Source organism: Crocodylus porosus, unplaced genomic scaffold (assembly GCF_001723895.1).
Source record: "Crocodylus porosus isolate Cpor-Errol unplaced genomic scaffold, CroPor_comp1, whole genome shotgun sequence".
Classification (NCBI taxonomy): Eukaryota; Metazoa; Chordata; order Crocodylia; family Crocodylidae; genus Crocodylus; species Crocodylus porosus.
This window is the reverse complement of record NW_017728942.1, coordinates 275,453-291,984: the sequence shown is the minus strand read 5'-3', so window position 1 is coordinate 291,984 and position 16,532 is coordinate 275,453. Positions and strand designations below refer to the sequence as shown.

Here is a 16,532-nt window from a genome sequence, read left to right as displayed (position 1 = left end):
CGACATGTCCCCTTTCCTTTCCCCAGAGCTGGGCAAACATTTGGGCTGGGGGGTCCCTCCCAGCCTTCGTCTGCGAGGCACGCCGGGCCTGGACCCTGCCAGGGCCAGGAAGTGTTTCCTAAGCAGGCCAGGACGGCGATGCCGGCTCGGGGGCAGCAAGGGCAGGGGCAGGGCCTGGCTGGGTCCGCGAAGAGCAGGACGACGCGGGGCGAAGCTTTGGGCTGCGTTTCTCCACCTTCGGCTCCGTGCGAGTCGCTCCCCCGCCAGGCAGGGCCCGGGCCGGGGGCAGGGGAAGCTCCGGGCCCGCAGACCCCAGCCCTGGGGGCGCGATTCGGGGTGGGGGAGCCGTTATGCCGCTCCCCCTCCTTTGAAATGTCAAATCTCTTTTCAGCAGGAAAGAAACCCCCGCCCGGGCCGTGCCCACGTGTCCGCCCGCGCACCTGCGCCTCCGCCGGCAGGTGCGGGCCAGGACGCCGGCCCGGGGGAGCCGCCGCCCCGGGCACGCTCTGCCCCCGGGGGAAGCCTGGGAACAGGCCTGCGAAGGGCACCTGGTTGATTAGCCGGCTGCAGATGTCGGGCGGGCACGTGCCAGCTGCCCTCCCCCGCCGCCCGCTCAGGCCCCTTCCCTTCTCCCCTGGGGGTCAGTCTGCCCGCTCCTGCCGCACGTGCTCGGGTCCTGCCGGCCCCTGCCTTCTGGGCCGGGAAGGCAGGCAAGGGGGGCACCGGCCAGGCAGAGCCAAGGGCGGGGGGGCAGCGGCTGGTCCTGCCCGTCGTCCAGGGGCTTCTGCAAGCCCCTGCACTGATCGCCTCTCGGTGCGGAGGGAGGCGAAGGTAGGGAAGACGCTTCGGGATTTCGCTGGGCTTTGGGTGTCAGAACAGTGCCAAGCCCCAGAGAGATGCCGCTTCCTGCCAGCGCGAGAGAGCTGGCGAGCAAGCGCCTGTGTTGCAAACCCGTTCTCGTGACCCTTAACAATAGCAAAACTGGTACTGAGTCGAGGCGGTATCAGGCCCCGGGAATGGCTCCTCCAAACAAGAGGAGGAGAGGGGCTAAGTGGCTGGATTGACTTTCCTGAAGTCATACCGGTTTTGGCTGGGACAGCTGCGGAGGAGCCGAGAGCAAGGAGGTTGGGCAGGCGGCACCCACTGCCTGCGCTCAGCAGCGGACAGGTGTACATGTCCTCTCATGGGGTGTGATGGCAGAGCTGTTTTGGCATTTTTTAGAGCCCAAGACTTGTGCCAAAGGCTGGCCCATATGTTACCCATATGGCACAGCACTCCCGTGGCCTACTGAAACTGGTGTGCTGGAACTACCCTTTGCAGACAGGTCCACTGGACCTTTCTGGTACATCCACTCCTGTTGTGCTTTTGCTGCTGCGTTCACCTCCAGCTGCCTAGTTATTCCCTCGTAGCTCAGTGCGACTGCAGTCTCCAGGGCATTGTAACAAGGTGCACACCTACAGAGCTTCCTTTTGCAGGGCAAGGGCCTCCTCTCCACTCGTTCTGAATGGATAACTGAGAGAGCCTGGGGGAAAATCCTGCACTAGCAAGGGGATAAGCAAAATGATTTACTGGGGGCTTCCTGTTTTATCTTCCCCACATTTGACCATATGAGGGTATTTTAAACTTTCTGCTGTACAGGAAACAATCTCACAGTAGAGGGGAGGGCAAAGCCATCAGTACAATTTTCCAGCAACACCTGTTCCAGCCAAGCAACCTTCCTGTAATGGTGATCTCTTTCCCTTATCCTTCACAAGAATCATCCCTGCTCTGTGAAATGCAGTCTAAACAAGGACTGCTGAGGGGAGATGACAGTGAGGACTTCCAGGAGTCAGGATGTGTAGGTGGCATACAGACAGGCCAAACAGCTCTACTACACCGATTCTCTCTAAAATGCAAGTGCTCCCTCTGCCGGTCAAAGACCACTCCAGTTCCCCTGTAATACGATTTTTCCATGTAACAAAAAAGGGCATTGTGAAGGAATGTAGGGACCCTCCATTCAAAGCATGGGGATTTAAGCATGAAATTGCAATTCATGTTAATTGGATTCACGGGGCTCAGACGCCAGACATGACCAGCTCTGTACAACGTAAGCACTGCAGCAAAGAGGGGGCCTTTTTCCACACACACAAATCGTTGCAACAGTAAAATGTGAAAAAGTAGGCATGCAGTGTGCTCAGTGTTAAGTGTTGAGGAGAGGGTAGCCATTCTATTACTTTGTCCAGCAGAACTGTTCATTTATAAAACCTAACTGTAACATATTAAATAGGAATGAATGGAATTGTTGTAAGTAGATAGCCCTGTTAATAGGAAGGTTTTACAGCCTGTTAACTAAGTGCTTTACCTCCAACTAGCTGCAACTATCTAGCTAAAGCCACATTTTTCTCCCTGCCACCTACACATGACCAAGGTATCTATAAACTCCATCTGCCAACACAAAGGGTCCGGTCTGAACTGTGTACACCAGTGTGTAAGTAGTACCTTTATCTGGAACAGGCAACATGCTTACAGGTCTATGGAATAGAAGACTATACCCAGACTTTAGGGGCTGCTACTTGCCCTTGGGATGCTGCTACAGTTCACTAACCATGTTTTTGCAGCTTCCTCCAGCTGGCTTTACTAGAACAGCTGGCTTCCAGCTGTTTATAAAACCAGAGGTGGCAGAATGGTTTAGGCAGGGGTGTCAACTCACCGTGCTCCAAGCCAGATGCTGGCACAGTCCTTACCTTGCAGTCACAGTTGACTATGTACAACAGGGCCCATTTCCCAAATTTCCCAGCTTGCTGCCAGATGGGGCTCTGAAACCCCTCCATTTGACTTCCCTGGTTCAGGAGTAGGTACAATGGCTATAGCTAAATTGGAGGAAAATGATCTAACTGCAAGGTGAAGATGATAGATTATGTTTCTCACCACTTCTAATATAAACAAGAAGGTGTGCTCTACAGGCCTTTTGTGCCTTGGTGGAGATTGTTAAAATCCCAGCAATGCAACAGTTGGGGTGCAATGTAAAAAATGTCTTTGCAGCCACTACCTCCAAGAGCTGTTCCCTTTATCACTCCCTCCCTGGAGTATGAAACATGCAATACAAAATGATAAATGTAGGAGAGTGAGAGCAGCACATGCACATGTGTGCATGCAAACACTACTGTCCCCAGTGTGATGCTGTTCCTTGCTGCTTTTTGCCACTGGACAGCTCTTGTACATGTCAAACATCAGGACACATTTTCTTGGTGTTGTATTTTTTATTTTAAAAAGTGACCAATGAAATTCATTATTTTGATTCCAGGAGCAAAGTTGACTGTGTTTAAATGAGGACAGCTAGCATCCCCTTTCATCACTATTTTTTAAGGTAGAGCATGGTAAGGATCACTAAACCTAACAAGGTTGATCTTTGACCCAAAAAGAGAGGAGGGGAGGGGATTAGTTTAATTTTATGTTCCCTTGCTTCATGCTAACTCTCCTTTTAATCCCATTTCAGTGCAAGACCCTGGCATTTCACAGTTCCAGAGCAGGCCAGATTAGATTAACACCAAGAATGGGCATTTGACCACAAGGTCAACAACTGACAATGACTGAAAGGTGCCCTGGCAGAGTACTCAACCCTGCTGCAGATACTGGCCTTGATTTAGTAATGAAACTAAAGATGGTTGAACAATGAGGCTATATTTAATCCAAAGTTTCTCAACACAAAACCACCAGATGAACAAACGTTACACAGAAAATCAACCCACTTGACACTTAAGTACATACATAAGTGCTTGCATATTTTTATGAGCAGTCATAAGACACAAACATCACAATCTTTTTTTATCTACTTTCTCTTTGTTCATCTGCTAAAATAGCAGCCAAGGGCATGTTAAACACTTTTCTACAGTAAAATATCTATAAAGAACTGGAATTTGAGTTTTGCAAACTCTCTCATACCATTGCTCAATTTGTCACTATCTTTGAACAATTGTATGAATACATATCACACCAGGGAATGTATAACCTAGTTGTCAGGTTAACAGGTGCAAAGACACAGTTGCATGCCCTCTTTACATGCTGAGAAGCCAAACTGAAGGAATGCTGCTCAATTTTTTCCCCCATAAGGATAGCTCAACCATTGTGAGCTATTTATTTATTTCTCACCTACCCTAAATTTGCAACCCACACCCAAACCCTCAATACATTGATAAATTATTCAACCACTTAATCCCCTTTCAACTGAGGGATGATCTAATCAGAGCCACCATCTATATTGCTACTGTTAAGTGTAAACAATTCAACTCAATTAGACATCAGAATTTGATTCCTTTTTCTCCCTCCCCCTTTTTATCTTAAAGGGGAAGTTCCAGCTTCTGTCCATCTACCTCTAGACACAAGGCAGTGCAGCAGGGGTATGAACGTTGTCCATGGCAGCCAAAAAAAGGCACAAATTCTGAGGCTAGGGAATCCAAAAGGAGCCCATGGGAAAGTCAAGTCTGATCAGCTGGGCTGGGGCTGCCCTAAGCATTTGGTCCATCATTTAAGCATCACCAGTTATGTGGTTTTAAACAGCAGTTGGAGATGTCTCCTCCAGCTTCTCTAAACTGATGATGGTACATGCCAAGGAATGTAATGAGCAGAGATAGAGCATTCCAGATACAGCCAGTTTAGTGCTCTCCTGAAGCATCCACTCCTGCAACTGTCAGAGAAGGGCTGCTGAGCATTGGTTTGACCCAGTATAGCATTGTTTGATGTGGCGGTGGATGCCAACCCCCTCTACAGTTTACATTCTGGCTAGGTCTGAATTATGCTCATCTCAAATGGTGAGCTGCCCAGTCTATGCTAGCACTTGAGTCACTTGCTTCTAATACTTGAGTGCTTCTAATGCTACAAGACTGCACACAAAAATACTTTAACATTGACTGAGCTGTAGCCTCTTAGGCTTAGTGATGCATGATGGAGCCAGCCAGAGCCTCCCTTCAGGAAAGATGTGCAAGGAGAAAACAGGAAGGACTGCAAAACATGATAAATCACAAAAGTTTCCATGAAGAGAAGGTTTTATAAATTATATGAAATTTATTGATATCTTGTCTTCAAAAAGTCAGAACAAGACAATTTAATTGCTTAGCTCTCAGAAACATTGTCAAGATGACATGGAAGTGCACTTAGAATACTAGAAGAAATGTGGTATAGAGTCAGGTGGTGACTTTGGGCTCTAGCCAAAATTCACAAATTCCACAGCTTCTACCCAAACACTTCGAGACCATAATCTCTGCAGAACATAATGCCAAAGCCACATGGTACATGTTCAGAGCACTGCATGAAAAAGTTTTCAGGATTTGACACACAATTCTCAAGTAGATTTCACCTTCTGATGGATCTAAACTGGTCCATACCAAATGAGTGAAAGCACATAAAAAGACAAAAAAAAAAAAAAAGAAAAAAAGAAAACTAAGCCCAATATGAAATGGTTTATACTTAGTTTGCCCAGCCAGTGTGGGCAAACTCAAGCTTCAAACAAGCCACTTTGAGCTGGAACTTTTTACTGTTCTAAAAAACAATTTGAAGGTCTGGTCAAATTACAGAGCCCAGCACTGTGTGAAGATAATAGAGCTTCTTGGCAGGCTAAAACAGCTTGCTTTGAGAACTCAAGCTAGCTCTGTATGCTACACTACATTAGTGTGCAGGCCCAGTGGATACAGAAGCCTTAGCTAGGACCTCACGAACCTGAAGTTCCTTGCTGTTAATTTGTGAATAAGAATATTCAGCCTCAATACCCAAAGTGATTTCTAGAAGGTAATACCAGCCTATTGTATTCATACATGTAGAAAGTACATTATCTTTGCATATCATTTTGAGTTATGTCTCTGCTTTCCTGTCTACTCTTCAGGTGTTCCTTTCAAAAACAATACCTATATAATAAACATTATATGAACACTATATTCTAAATACAGAATCATCCACTTAAATATTTCACAATATAGCTGAATAATTTAAATGAAGCTCAGGGGTTCAAAATATTTTGTAGAATTTGTAAAAACACAAGTAATGCTTAGGAAATGCTAAAGATCATTAATCCATTTTACTATCAGATGATCTTGAGGGACAGAAGAATTGGAAGCTAATAACTACATTTTAGTTTAAAAAACAAATTGGATTCCTAGATGTTTTAGTTTTGAATCCCTCTATCAAGTGAAGGCTTGCAAGTTATGCTTAGTAGCTTAAGTTCTAGGAAAGATCTTAAATTGTCAGTTCAGAACATGAGATAATTATTACACGTGACAACACTGGAAATCGTGGATTTTTAAACTAAGAATTTTTGGATGCAGAATTTTACTTTCTAGACTAGAAATGTTTTAACCAAAGTATGAATATTTAAGCTGGTACGTAACATGCAGGTACTGAACCAGGTATTATGAACAAGTTTCTTATGCAGATGAACAGAACTACAATGAAAATACAAGTTTTAAGATTCATCACTGAGGCAGTGTACTAAGTTTAGTTAAAAGACCAACTACCAGCATTAGAAACACTGCTAAAGAATGTGTAATCACAGACATTCTAGGCAGTCTCAAATGCAAACCAGTTCTGACAGTTGCATCTAACAGACTAACAGCTTCCATAGACCAAAAATGCCAGGGTATCTGATCAACATTTAGGAAGCATAAAGATTTTTTTTTTTTTTTTCCAAATAATCTTCACTTGCCAGTGTAGGCCATTCCCTCTCAATAGCAGTTCCTCTAGTAGCACATATGTTCTCGTCAAGTAAGAATGGACAAAGCGAGCAGACAGACACAAGGGTAGGGAAAATGAACAGAGGCAACAGAAATACAGAGGAGACAACTGGCTACACTTAGCATGAAAGGAGCAGGAGTACTAGCCTGACACGGCTGAGCAGCAGCCAAAAAAGCCTGTCTTGTTAGTGTTAAGCAATGACATGTAGAGCGAGATCAGGAGCTGAGGCTAGGTGACTGGGACTCTTCAAAAATCTTCCTTATTTATTTTTGGATGCCTGAGTTCATCTTGGACTGTGTAGGGAGAAGTGTGAGGGATGCTGGGAACTCCCCCTAATGGAAGCTTGGTATTACAGTTTTTCTCCTACTTAGTTCATTTATCCCTCAAGGACCGTAGCAAAACCTGTGCCATCATATCATCTTCATCAGCATCATAATCCTAAGGACAGAAAAGGCAGAAGTCATTAGACTCTTCATTTGATTTCACTGTTTACCCATTACAAACATTTAACAAGTTTAGGAAGCATCAGACTTTCAACAGAAAACAAGCAGAATGTTATCCATCTCCAGAAAGGGATACATTGCCCCTATTAGGATGGTATCTACATGAACGGCTAAACTACATTTTAATACAAACACAGCAATCATTTTGCTATATTCTACGAGTCTTATAAGGAATTACATACCACAAAAGTATCATAGGAAAACCGATGCCGCCTCTGAAGATGATCCATGAAATTGGCACTCCTGTAGCTGGGATCTCCCCATGGCATTGAGGCACAAATTGGGCAAACCTTTCAAAAAAGCCATAAAAGCCAATGTTGAATTCCCTTCATGTTCAGCTGAGAAGGACACCCTCAGAACTAGAGACCTCTTTAGAGGCCTTTCTTATTTCATGGTAATTTTTAGAATTCATATTTCCCTCCTGAAGGCCAGGTTATTTGCCTCTAAGAAACTGATTTAAAAAACACTGAGGGAGGAAGAAGTGCCAAAGAAATAGAAAAAATGCTTCTATATGATTGTGAAGATTATGAACACAGGTCATATAACCAGAATTTCACTATGTATGCAAAATGAATTGAGAGTGTTTTGTCAAGCCACAGAACACTACATAAACCAACTGATTCCTCAGACACTGAATTAACATAATCCAGAAGTTTGTGACTTTGAAGTAAGACTGGTAGTTTGAGCCTCCAACCTCTCGTGGAGGGCAAAATACTGAATTAAGTTTGCTTTCTAAAATCCTTCAACCTTCATTTCTACAGATTATAAAATAACTGCACCCCAACACTCTTGTAGAACATATATTGATGTCTTCATAGAAGAGAGAGACTGTATTTTCATAAATTAAAACTTGAGAAGTTTTTCAAAACTACACCCCAGGATAAGAGAAAGCTAACAATTGTTAGAGCCAAATTCAAGTTTTGCTGTTTCTATTCTACTTACTGCCATATCTGCAGGTAAAGATCTGTGTAAATGCTTGTAACAATATTAAAAAGAGTTTACACATCAGACGGTGTTATGAACTTTTGCTCAGGATTTAGGGAATGGTACATAAAAGGCTTAGATGTCAAAATTTCATTCTAGCATTACCTGTAGCTTCAAGAGGTTAAGATGGCTAGTCTAGTGCACATGTTTTTTTTAAATGCAAGTATAGGCACTTAAAAGATGCTTTGATACCTTTCTGAAAACTTGTCTACCTCCCCACAGACTCCTCAAGAAGTGGGTCTGAATTTTCCCAGATCTTCAGAACAAGAGTAATATCCAAACATTAACATTTTTGTATACACACAACTTTATTCACTAGGGTAGTCCTATTTAACTCAAAAGGAATACCTGCAGCTTAAAATCAGGCATACACTTAAGTGTCTAAGGTCCCCGAGCAGAAATTACCGAGGGATCCAATGCTCAAACTAACATCAGGCTACTGGCATATTCCTGCAACACCAGTGTTGTACTGAATCTGATATTGTAAGCATTACCACTTGTTTTGCATCCATGATGTGGTACTTTTTGCAATGTTCAACTAGTCCTTCCTGATCAAGGTTTCTCTCACTGCAGTAAGGACAAGGAAAGGTAAAGCGATTTGGAACATTCCTGGGGGAAAAGAAAAAAAAAAAATTATGTTTACATTTTCGAAAGTTAATACCTGATGAGGGACTGGCTACTCATGGTAATTTGAGAGGGAATATTTAAATACAGAGCACTTAGGTTCAGCCCTTATTGTGTGATATATGAGCAAGCTGAATTTAAGAAGTCGTTTTCTCCATCAGTGAAGAAATGGCATCTCAAAGGGCAAAGTTAATATAGCTGGCAATTACACATCTATTCCTTTACAAAAATATCAAGGTTCAGCTTGCTTTCCTGGTCTGCACCATTTTTATGAAGCATACAAAAGTTTGCCAGATAGTCTACAATATGGATGACCAGTTCAATGTAGTCATTTCTCGTTTCAGTAATTAATCAGAGACAGAATAACAAGTTTAAAACTAAAAGAAAATTTAGATTGCCTTACCCAGGACCCTGATCTCGCAACAGTTTGCGCATGGGCAATTTAAGTCGGTAAAGCAGTGCACCTGGGCGATATAATTTCTGGGATTATAGCCTTGTTTAATTGTAATGCAGCATTAAAAGAACTACTTCCCAGACTAAATGAAGATCTAACCGTCTTTGCTTGTACTCTCACATGCTGCACAAGAAAGTGCCTGCAACACATCAAATGCACCAAAACATATACAAACAAATCAGGAAAGCAAGCTTTGGCATTAACTAAAACTTCCACCACCAGCAACCTCCCTGTAAACGACTAGAAATAGAAATACCTGGTGTTACAAGGTGGTTCTTTAGTTACAGCTTTCACACCTTCCATTATATAGTTCTGGTATTTCGAACAAGAAGCTGCATGACTGCGTAACTTTGAAAGGTACATCTACACAAACAAGAGACAGAATGTGAAGGTTATTAAGGTTAAGTAGAGGAACTGCAAATCACCGGAATCAGGAAACATTCTGTTTGGAGAACATTAAAAGAAGGAAAACTGAATGTTGTGGCACATAAGGCAGTCCGTTCTGAACAGAGGCTACTTACTAGGTTAACGTGCTGCTTGCGATACATTATGGTATAATATACTGCTTAGAACAGCTGACTCCCTGTTCACCTGAGTACCATAATTCTTGCTTTTTTTTTCCCTCTACATCAGAAGGAAAATAAACTAATTTCTACTTTGTACTAAACCAAGCCAATGTTCCAGATCTGCCTGCCATTCTTCCCCGTTATGGGCTCAAATATAGAGACAAGCTACTGAATCATTAGCCAATATATTCTATAAAAGTAAACACAACAGAGTATTAGGCCAGATGTAAATTAGATGTGCTAGAAAAATGCTTATGATCACAAGCTTATACTGTAACCATTTCTTCCTCTCATAGGGTACAATGATTCTTTGCTAAACAAAATGTTAGTATTGATATGTCCTACTAATCAGGGGTGCACCCATAAAGATTTTTTCGGGTGATATTGATGGCCAATTATTAACAAGCCACATCGGCCAATGCTGATCTGATTGCCAACATGCAGCCCGCCAACTTGAAGAGCAGCGTCTGGCTGGTAAGTCTGCAGCGGGTGGGGGGAAGGCAGGGGTGTGATGGGGAGACAGTTGAGGTCCCTGCGATAAGGGAGCCAATGTATCAGTGCACCTCTACTGCTAATGTTATTCTGATTAATTCCAAAGAGTGCATAATAAGATTTTATTAAATTTAGCAAGTAGTTTCTCTAGTCATTCCGATAAGACAAGTGTCAAACTGGGAAAGAAACCTAGTAAGAGTTCTATAACTAAATAAGAATTGAAGGTATTTGAATACTGATGCTTTCCAGAACTCTGACAAATGAATGTGGCAGACTGCTAGAAAGCAGTGCTAAATCTGGAGGCTTTATATTTTATTCAGACAGTAAAATATGGAGGCTACAGTTCTTTTTCTTTTATGACAAATCAACCTTTTTACAAACTTGAACACTTGTATTTTTTCTAGTACCCGCAAGTCAGAAAACAAAACTGCCTAGAAACAAAAGTGAAACTGGCTAGATCCAATTTACAGGAAATGCAGCATGAAAGGCAAGCATACAATTTAAAAAAAAAAAAAAGTTTTAGTTGGTAGGAATTTGTATAAGGTATATCTAGAAGGAACAGTATCACGTTAAGGATTTTTAACTAATTAGCTTTAGCTTTACCTGGTGGAAGCTAGCTCTACGTTAGATATTAAGCTATGCTGACTATCAACAAGTTAATTTGCCACGTAGCAGAGTAATAAAAAGGTAATCAGTATTTGTTATTTTTACAGCACTGCCATCGTAACAGCAGTGCTCTATAATTTCTATGCTACAACATATGAAGTCTGGGCTCTGTATTAATAGTATCATGGAAGGTGAAGAAGAGACTAACAACATTTATGTCTACAGATTACATATTTCCACAGCATTAGATTCTTCTCTGTACAGCAGAAGCTGGAGAAGATATTACTTTTACTAGATACCAGACAGCACCACCATAGCAAACTACCCCTAATATACTGAATGCAATTTCTAATAACTCTATTAGAAAGGTGCTTCTGTCAAAAATCAGTCCAACAGACTCTTCAGACAGGTTTCACTTGATTTCTCCCGGGACAAATGCTGCGTTTATAAGACAGCATTCTCCCTGCAGAAACGTGTGCACGCAAGTTCCCATGATATCTCTACATTTCACGTTTGCTGCATACTTCAGTTTGTTAGCTGATTACTTGCTCCTTTATTTGAAATTCACCTCCCAAAGGAAGAAACAGAAGACAAGGTTGGAGTGGGGAGGAGGAGAGGACATTGGTGTGCTACCAAGCATTACTTCTCTGCATTATTTAACAACATTAAAATCCTGATAGCTGAGTCTCCAGAAGGCTGAAAAAAAAAATGTTATTTTCCAGGTGCGGCTACATAGGGAATTGCGTACTGAAGTTTTTAAATGCTTTCATACTTTTTTATTGCAGCCACTGCAAGCAGTTTCTGTCATTTCAATTTGTTTTTCCAGATCCAGAGCTGTGCTGCCAGGAGACAGGGTACTACGGCAGACTCCGCACACTGGCTTTTTCGGCTTAAGACATTCCTGCAGGCATGGAGCGCAAAAACTAATAGGGAAGAAATACAAGGTTTCTAAAAACGCATGCTGTAGAAAACACCTGCACCGTTCTCAATGAAAGCATCACGGATATACCTTAAACTTGGCCTATAACGAAAGGGAAGTCACAAGGGACAACGCACACCAAAAAACTTCACCCTACCCGTGTCATTCTCAAAAGGGACAAACTGGTATCGAGGGCTACATTTCAAGAACAAATCGATTATCGGAAACGTTAGGTGTGGCCCCATGCCCCAGGGCTCTGGCCAATTTATGGCTGATGTGTTTCCCACTGGAAGGTTTTGGGCTTCAGAAACATCCCACGCAAGCAACAAAAGCCAAGGACAGCAAAGGGCAGGGCGTGCTGTCCTGCAAACACAGGGGCTTTCTCTGGACGGGTCATGACAGGAACCCGAAACTTAACTGGCTACAAAACCCGCCCCTTCCTGCACAGGCACACCCTGCCGGGCTTAAGCAGGTCCTGCGGGGGGTGCGGGTGGGGGAGGTTACCGCGGGGTAAATGGGCCCGAGGTGGGAGGCACCCCTGGACAGCGGGTTTCACCGGACGAGAAGGCGCGACCGGCTCGCACAGGGCTGCCAGGCCCCCGCCCCGCTGGATCGCTCCCCCCGCTCACAGCACCGCCCGCCCCGCTCACACGTGTCCGCAGGGCGCCCGCACGGGGCTCTCGTAGACCTCCAGGCACACGGGGCAGAGGAAGCGCGATAGCGGGTCTTGCGGCGCCGCCGCGGCCGGGTAGCGGGAGCCGTTGTCAGCCCCCGCCATGTTCCACTGCCTGCACTTCCGCGAAGGACTTCCGCATGACACTCCCGCCGCTGACGGTGGCCGGCGCGGCCACGCCCCCACACAGATCCCCGCACATGCGCGGATGCGACTGCACCCTGCGCCTTGCGGCGGTAGGGGCGCAGAGTGCTTGGCTCCGCCCCGCGCCGCTGGGAGGGGGCGGGGTTTCCGTGCTGGACGGGGTGTGGAGCTGGCTGGGTTCAGAGCCTGAAGCGGTACAGCGCCCTGGCCTGTTTCTTTTGGGGGGCCCGAGATGGGCTCTTGTTGTTACGTGGATGGTTTTTCAGGAGTTTTATGCTTTTATGCAGCGCCAGTCGCCCCATAATTTGAACCCCCAGGTCCTTTTCTGTAGAGCCGCTGCTTAGCCAGTCAGTCCCAAGCCTGTAGCGGTGCATGGGATTCTTCTGTCCTGTTACCTGTCAGCTCTGTGTTCCTGAGGGAGCCCTTGCACCCAGCTTGCTGGCCTTACAACGGACTTTTTCTATTCCTACCCCCTGTACCCACATACACACACCTCATCTAACCAGAATTCAGCAGAAGAAAAGTTGAATAGGCATCTGGGGCCGTACATTCCCCGGTCCCAGTATGGGAGGCCTATTTAAACTTAATTGACTAAAACGTAGTTGCTGGGTTAGGGAATGCTGAGGCAAGAGACTGAGTCAGAGCGGGTATGGGCAACATTTGAACAATGGTTAAGGGTTAATCACGGGGGCCATCCAGCCCAATGGAGCCCTGAGCACAAATGATGTCATACTTTTCCCGGGATGACTGGTGCAAGTCCCCCCCACAAAGTTAATGAACACTCCAAGTAAGCCCCTTATGTTAAAAGACTACAGTAAGATCTGAAAGTCATGCTAAGCTGAGGATTATTCAGAACAGGTAAAATACAAAACACTGATGCTGACTTCACAGTGCAATGTGGTATCCCTTCCAGTATATCTTGTATATTCATAATAATTTCAAGCTGGCTCCTAGGTGTCTGGTTACTCCTTAAACACTTTATGTTTTTCCTGGTTGTTAATCAGTTTCTTGAGATGTTCCAAACCAGATAATCCCTCGTCACTGAAAAAGGTCATTAATCTAAACTGAAACTGTTTATATAACAGGAACTTCCCTGTCAATGATGGCTTGGAACCCTCTTGATTTACACAATTAAACGAATGCTTTGAAGAGGCTGGACTGTAAGGGTACAAGAAAGCTGTAAAGCAGCAAACAGTGTGCTTCAAGAGAAAAATCTCAGACACCATCCACTGTTGTTCTTGAGAAGCTGGGAGAAACAGATCGTCTCTTTCGGTCGCCTGTTTAACCTTCAACTATTGTACTAGGAACTTTGCCTGTCAACAAACCACCCAAGTGCCTTGGAATGGTGAGATTCCAGCTCTTGCTCCCTCTCTCTCTTTCTTTTTCTTTTTCTCTCTAGGCATACCTTTCTGAACCTGAATTTTATGAGTTAAGCTTGAGCTAGGTTTCCCCAAATACTCAATTAAAACAGGGTAATATTGTAATTGGTTTTTGTTTGTTTTTTCTTGCATGTCTATTACTACTAGTACCATCATAAATGTCATATACTTAGCAATAAATAACTTCTATAGTCAAACTGGTGGTAACTGGGTATATTTTTCCTTCTCTACTTCCCTTCCCCACTTGCTTTGCAGCAACGCTTGTTTTACCTAAGACAAAGATCCCTGTGAAGCCCAGAAATACTGTGGGGTCTCCTCATCAAGAGGCTATCAGTAATACTAGGACACTAAGGGCAAAAGATTGGAACATGCTGAGTTTAAGACAGATAAGGAGATCAGCTTGTATAGGCTGATTGACCCAGTTTGGCTCAGGCGTGCCCTAATGAACTGAATGCTGGCCCATGAGGGTGTCAACTGGATTCAGAGGTATTCTGTTCACCTGTGTGCTTGTGTCCAACTGTACTTTATTGTTACCTTAATTAACTGATTCCTGGCATATGAGGGTGTCAGCCTGTACATGCTGATCAACCTGGCCAGGTCAGGCATGTCACATTAATCTGTGTGTGTGTGTCCTTTTGCACTGTGTGTAAATTACAAAGACCCTAGAAATGTATCCCTAATAAATGAGCATACCCCAAAGTGATGGGCAAATCTGGTAACACCTAAGTGCAGGACTTTGCACTTGTCCCTGTTGAACCTTATGAGATTTCTTTTGGCTCAGTCTTTTAATGTGTCTAGGTCACTCTAAATCCTAGACCTACCCTACTACTACTCCCAGCTTGGTGTCATCTGTGAGCTTGCTGAGGGTGTAATCCATTCCATCTTCCAGATCGTTAATGAAGATACTGAACAAGACTGGACCCAGGACCGACCCCTGGGGCACTCCACTTGATAGTGACTTCTAACTGGACAATGAATCATTGATCACTACCCGTTAAGCCTGACAATCAAGCCAGCTTTCTATCCACCTTAAAATGCATTTATCCAGATCATACTTCCTTAGCTTGCTTGCAAGTATGCTGTTTGAGATGGTATCAAAAGCCTTGCTGAAGTCAAGGTATATCATGCCAACTGCTTTCCCTGCATCCACAAATCATTGATGACTACTTTTTGAGTGCTCCTTTTCACCTAGCAGTGCATGTGTCTTACCACTAATAAATTGCTTTATTTTTCAGTAACAGGGACTGAAACTCTATCTTGATTTTACAACAAGCCGGAAAATATCTGTAGTGCTGCTAAAATACGAATCTCCAAATCTCATGCCTCCTGGCTTAGTTGCCTAATTTCCTCATTCCGAATACTGACTGAGGTTTCATTTTTCCCTGAAATAGTAGATATTGGCTACTATTCACAGCAAGTCACCTTATGCTTTAGAACTTGATTTTGTAAGTCCTTTTGCACTGTTCAGCAGGAAGCATAAGGTGCTACACTCCAGGTGTGAGCAGAAGCTATATGTGGGTGCTAGTGCTAAGTATAGAAAGCTGACCTGAAAGCAAATCTAAAGAGTCCCATTGTCTTCAGTGAGATTTGGATCAGGTCCAAAGTAGTTCTGTATAAAGGGCAAGAATCAGAGGCAAGTCCTTTTCATACCTGCATCCTTATATAGTACAGGCTAAAAAAAAGAGGCAGTGGCACAGGGAACAATGAGTGTCCAAGGAGCTATACTGTGGCTGCCTTCATCCTACCAGGCAAGAGTCGGTCACACAACAGCCCTGTTAATACTTTGAACGCCTTCAAGAGACATTTGGATGTTTATCTTGCTGGGATCCTATGACCCCTGCTGGCTTCCTACCCCTGGGGCAGGGGGCTGGACTCGATGATCCTCTGGGGTCCTTTCCAGCCCTAGTGTCTATGAAATCTATGAATACAAAATTAGATTCCCTTGTACTCCTGCCCATCAGTTACACACGCACCATTTCAGCTGTGCCGTGCAGGACTGACCAAAGCAATTCAGAAAACTTTGTGTACTGAAGAGAACTTTTCAGACTGAATAAATAGAAAAATTATATACCTTTCATACAAGAAAGAAGCCTCTCTTCTTCCAAGGGTCACTGCAATACATGTTTTGCATTACAGAGCTATTTTCCCAATCCTCTATTCCACTCTATGAGTTTTAATTTAACCTTTTTTTAACATTTGGTTGGGACAAAGAGAGAAGGGGGGTGGTGTGGAATGTAAATCAGGAAAAATAAAAGAAGAAAACATTCTGTATATGTGAAGCCAACTGCTTCCATTACTGTGCCAAGTGACAGTTGTCATGAAACTAGCTGTATTAGAAAAATCAAAGCCAGAAACACACTGCCAATGACAGAAGGACTCTTTTCTTTTATCAGAATTGTGTTCGTCATACCCCTCTTACACGTGTACATCTAAGGGGAGAGATGATCTCCCATTTCAATTGGTAAACCAGCTGTAACAGGACTCATTTG

At 43.9% G+C, this 16,532-nt stretch overlaps 1 protein-coding gene across 1 annotated transcript; it reads right to left on the bottom strand.

Annotated features, from left to right (window-relative positions):
- Nucleotides 1-5,015: 5,015 nt before the first annotated feature.
- Nucleotides 5,016-12,663, bottom strand: RNF114 (ring finger protein 114). The gene is made up of 6 exons (XM_019548114.1): nucleotides 12,498-12,663; nucleotides 11,701-11,851; nucleotides 9,521-9,627; nucleotides 8,681-8,795; nucleotides 7,385-7,492; nucleotides 5,016-7,137 (listed from the first exon to the last, which is right to left on the bottom strand). Exons 1-6 carry the CDS (start codon nucleotides 12,623-12,625, stop codon nucleotides 7,072-7,074), a joined length of 675 nt encoding a protein of 224 aa, XP_019403659.1. The 5' UTR covers nucleotides 12,626-12,663; the 3' UTR covers nucleotides 5,016-7,071.
- Nucleotides 12,664-16,532: the final 3,869 nt, after the last annotated feature.

Excerpts from the sequence above, each read along its gene's own strand:
- RNF114 (XM_019548114.1), bottom strand. The coding sequence starts at position 12,625 with ATGGCGGGGGCTGACAACGGCTCCCGCTACCCGGCCGCGGCGGCGCCG. Across the intron at positions 9,628-11,700 it reads GCAGTGGCTGCAATAAAAAA|ATGTACCTTTCAAAGTTACG; the intron begins GTATGAAAGCAT and ends TTGTTTGTGTAG. Across the intron at positions 7,138-7,384 it reads TTTCCTATGATACTTTTGTG|GATTATGATGCTGATGAAGA; the intron begins GTATGTAATTCC and ends TTCTGTCCTTAG.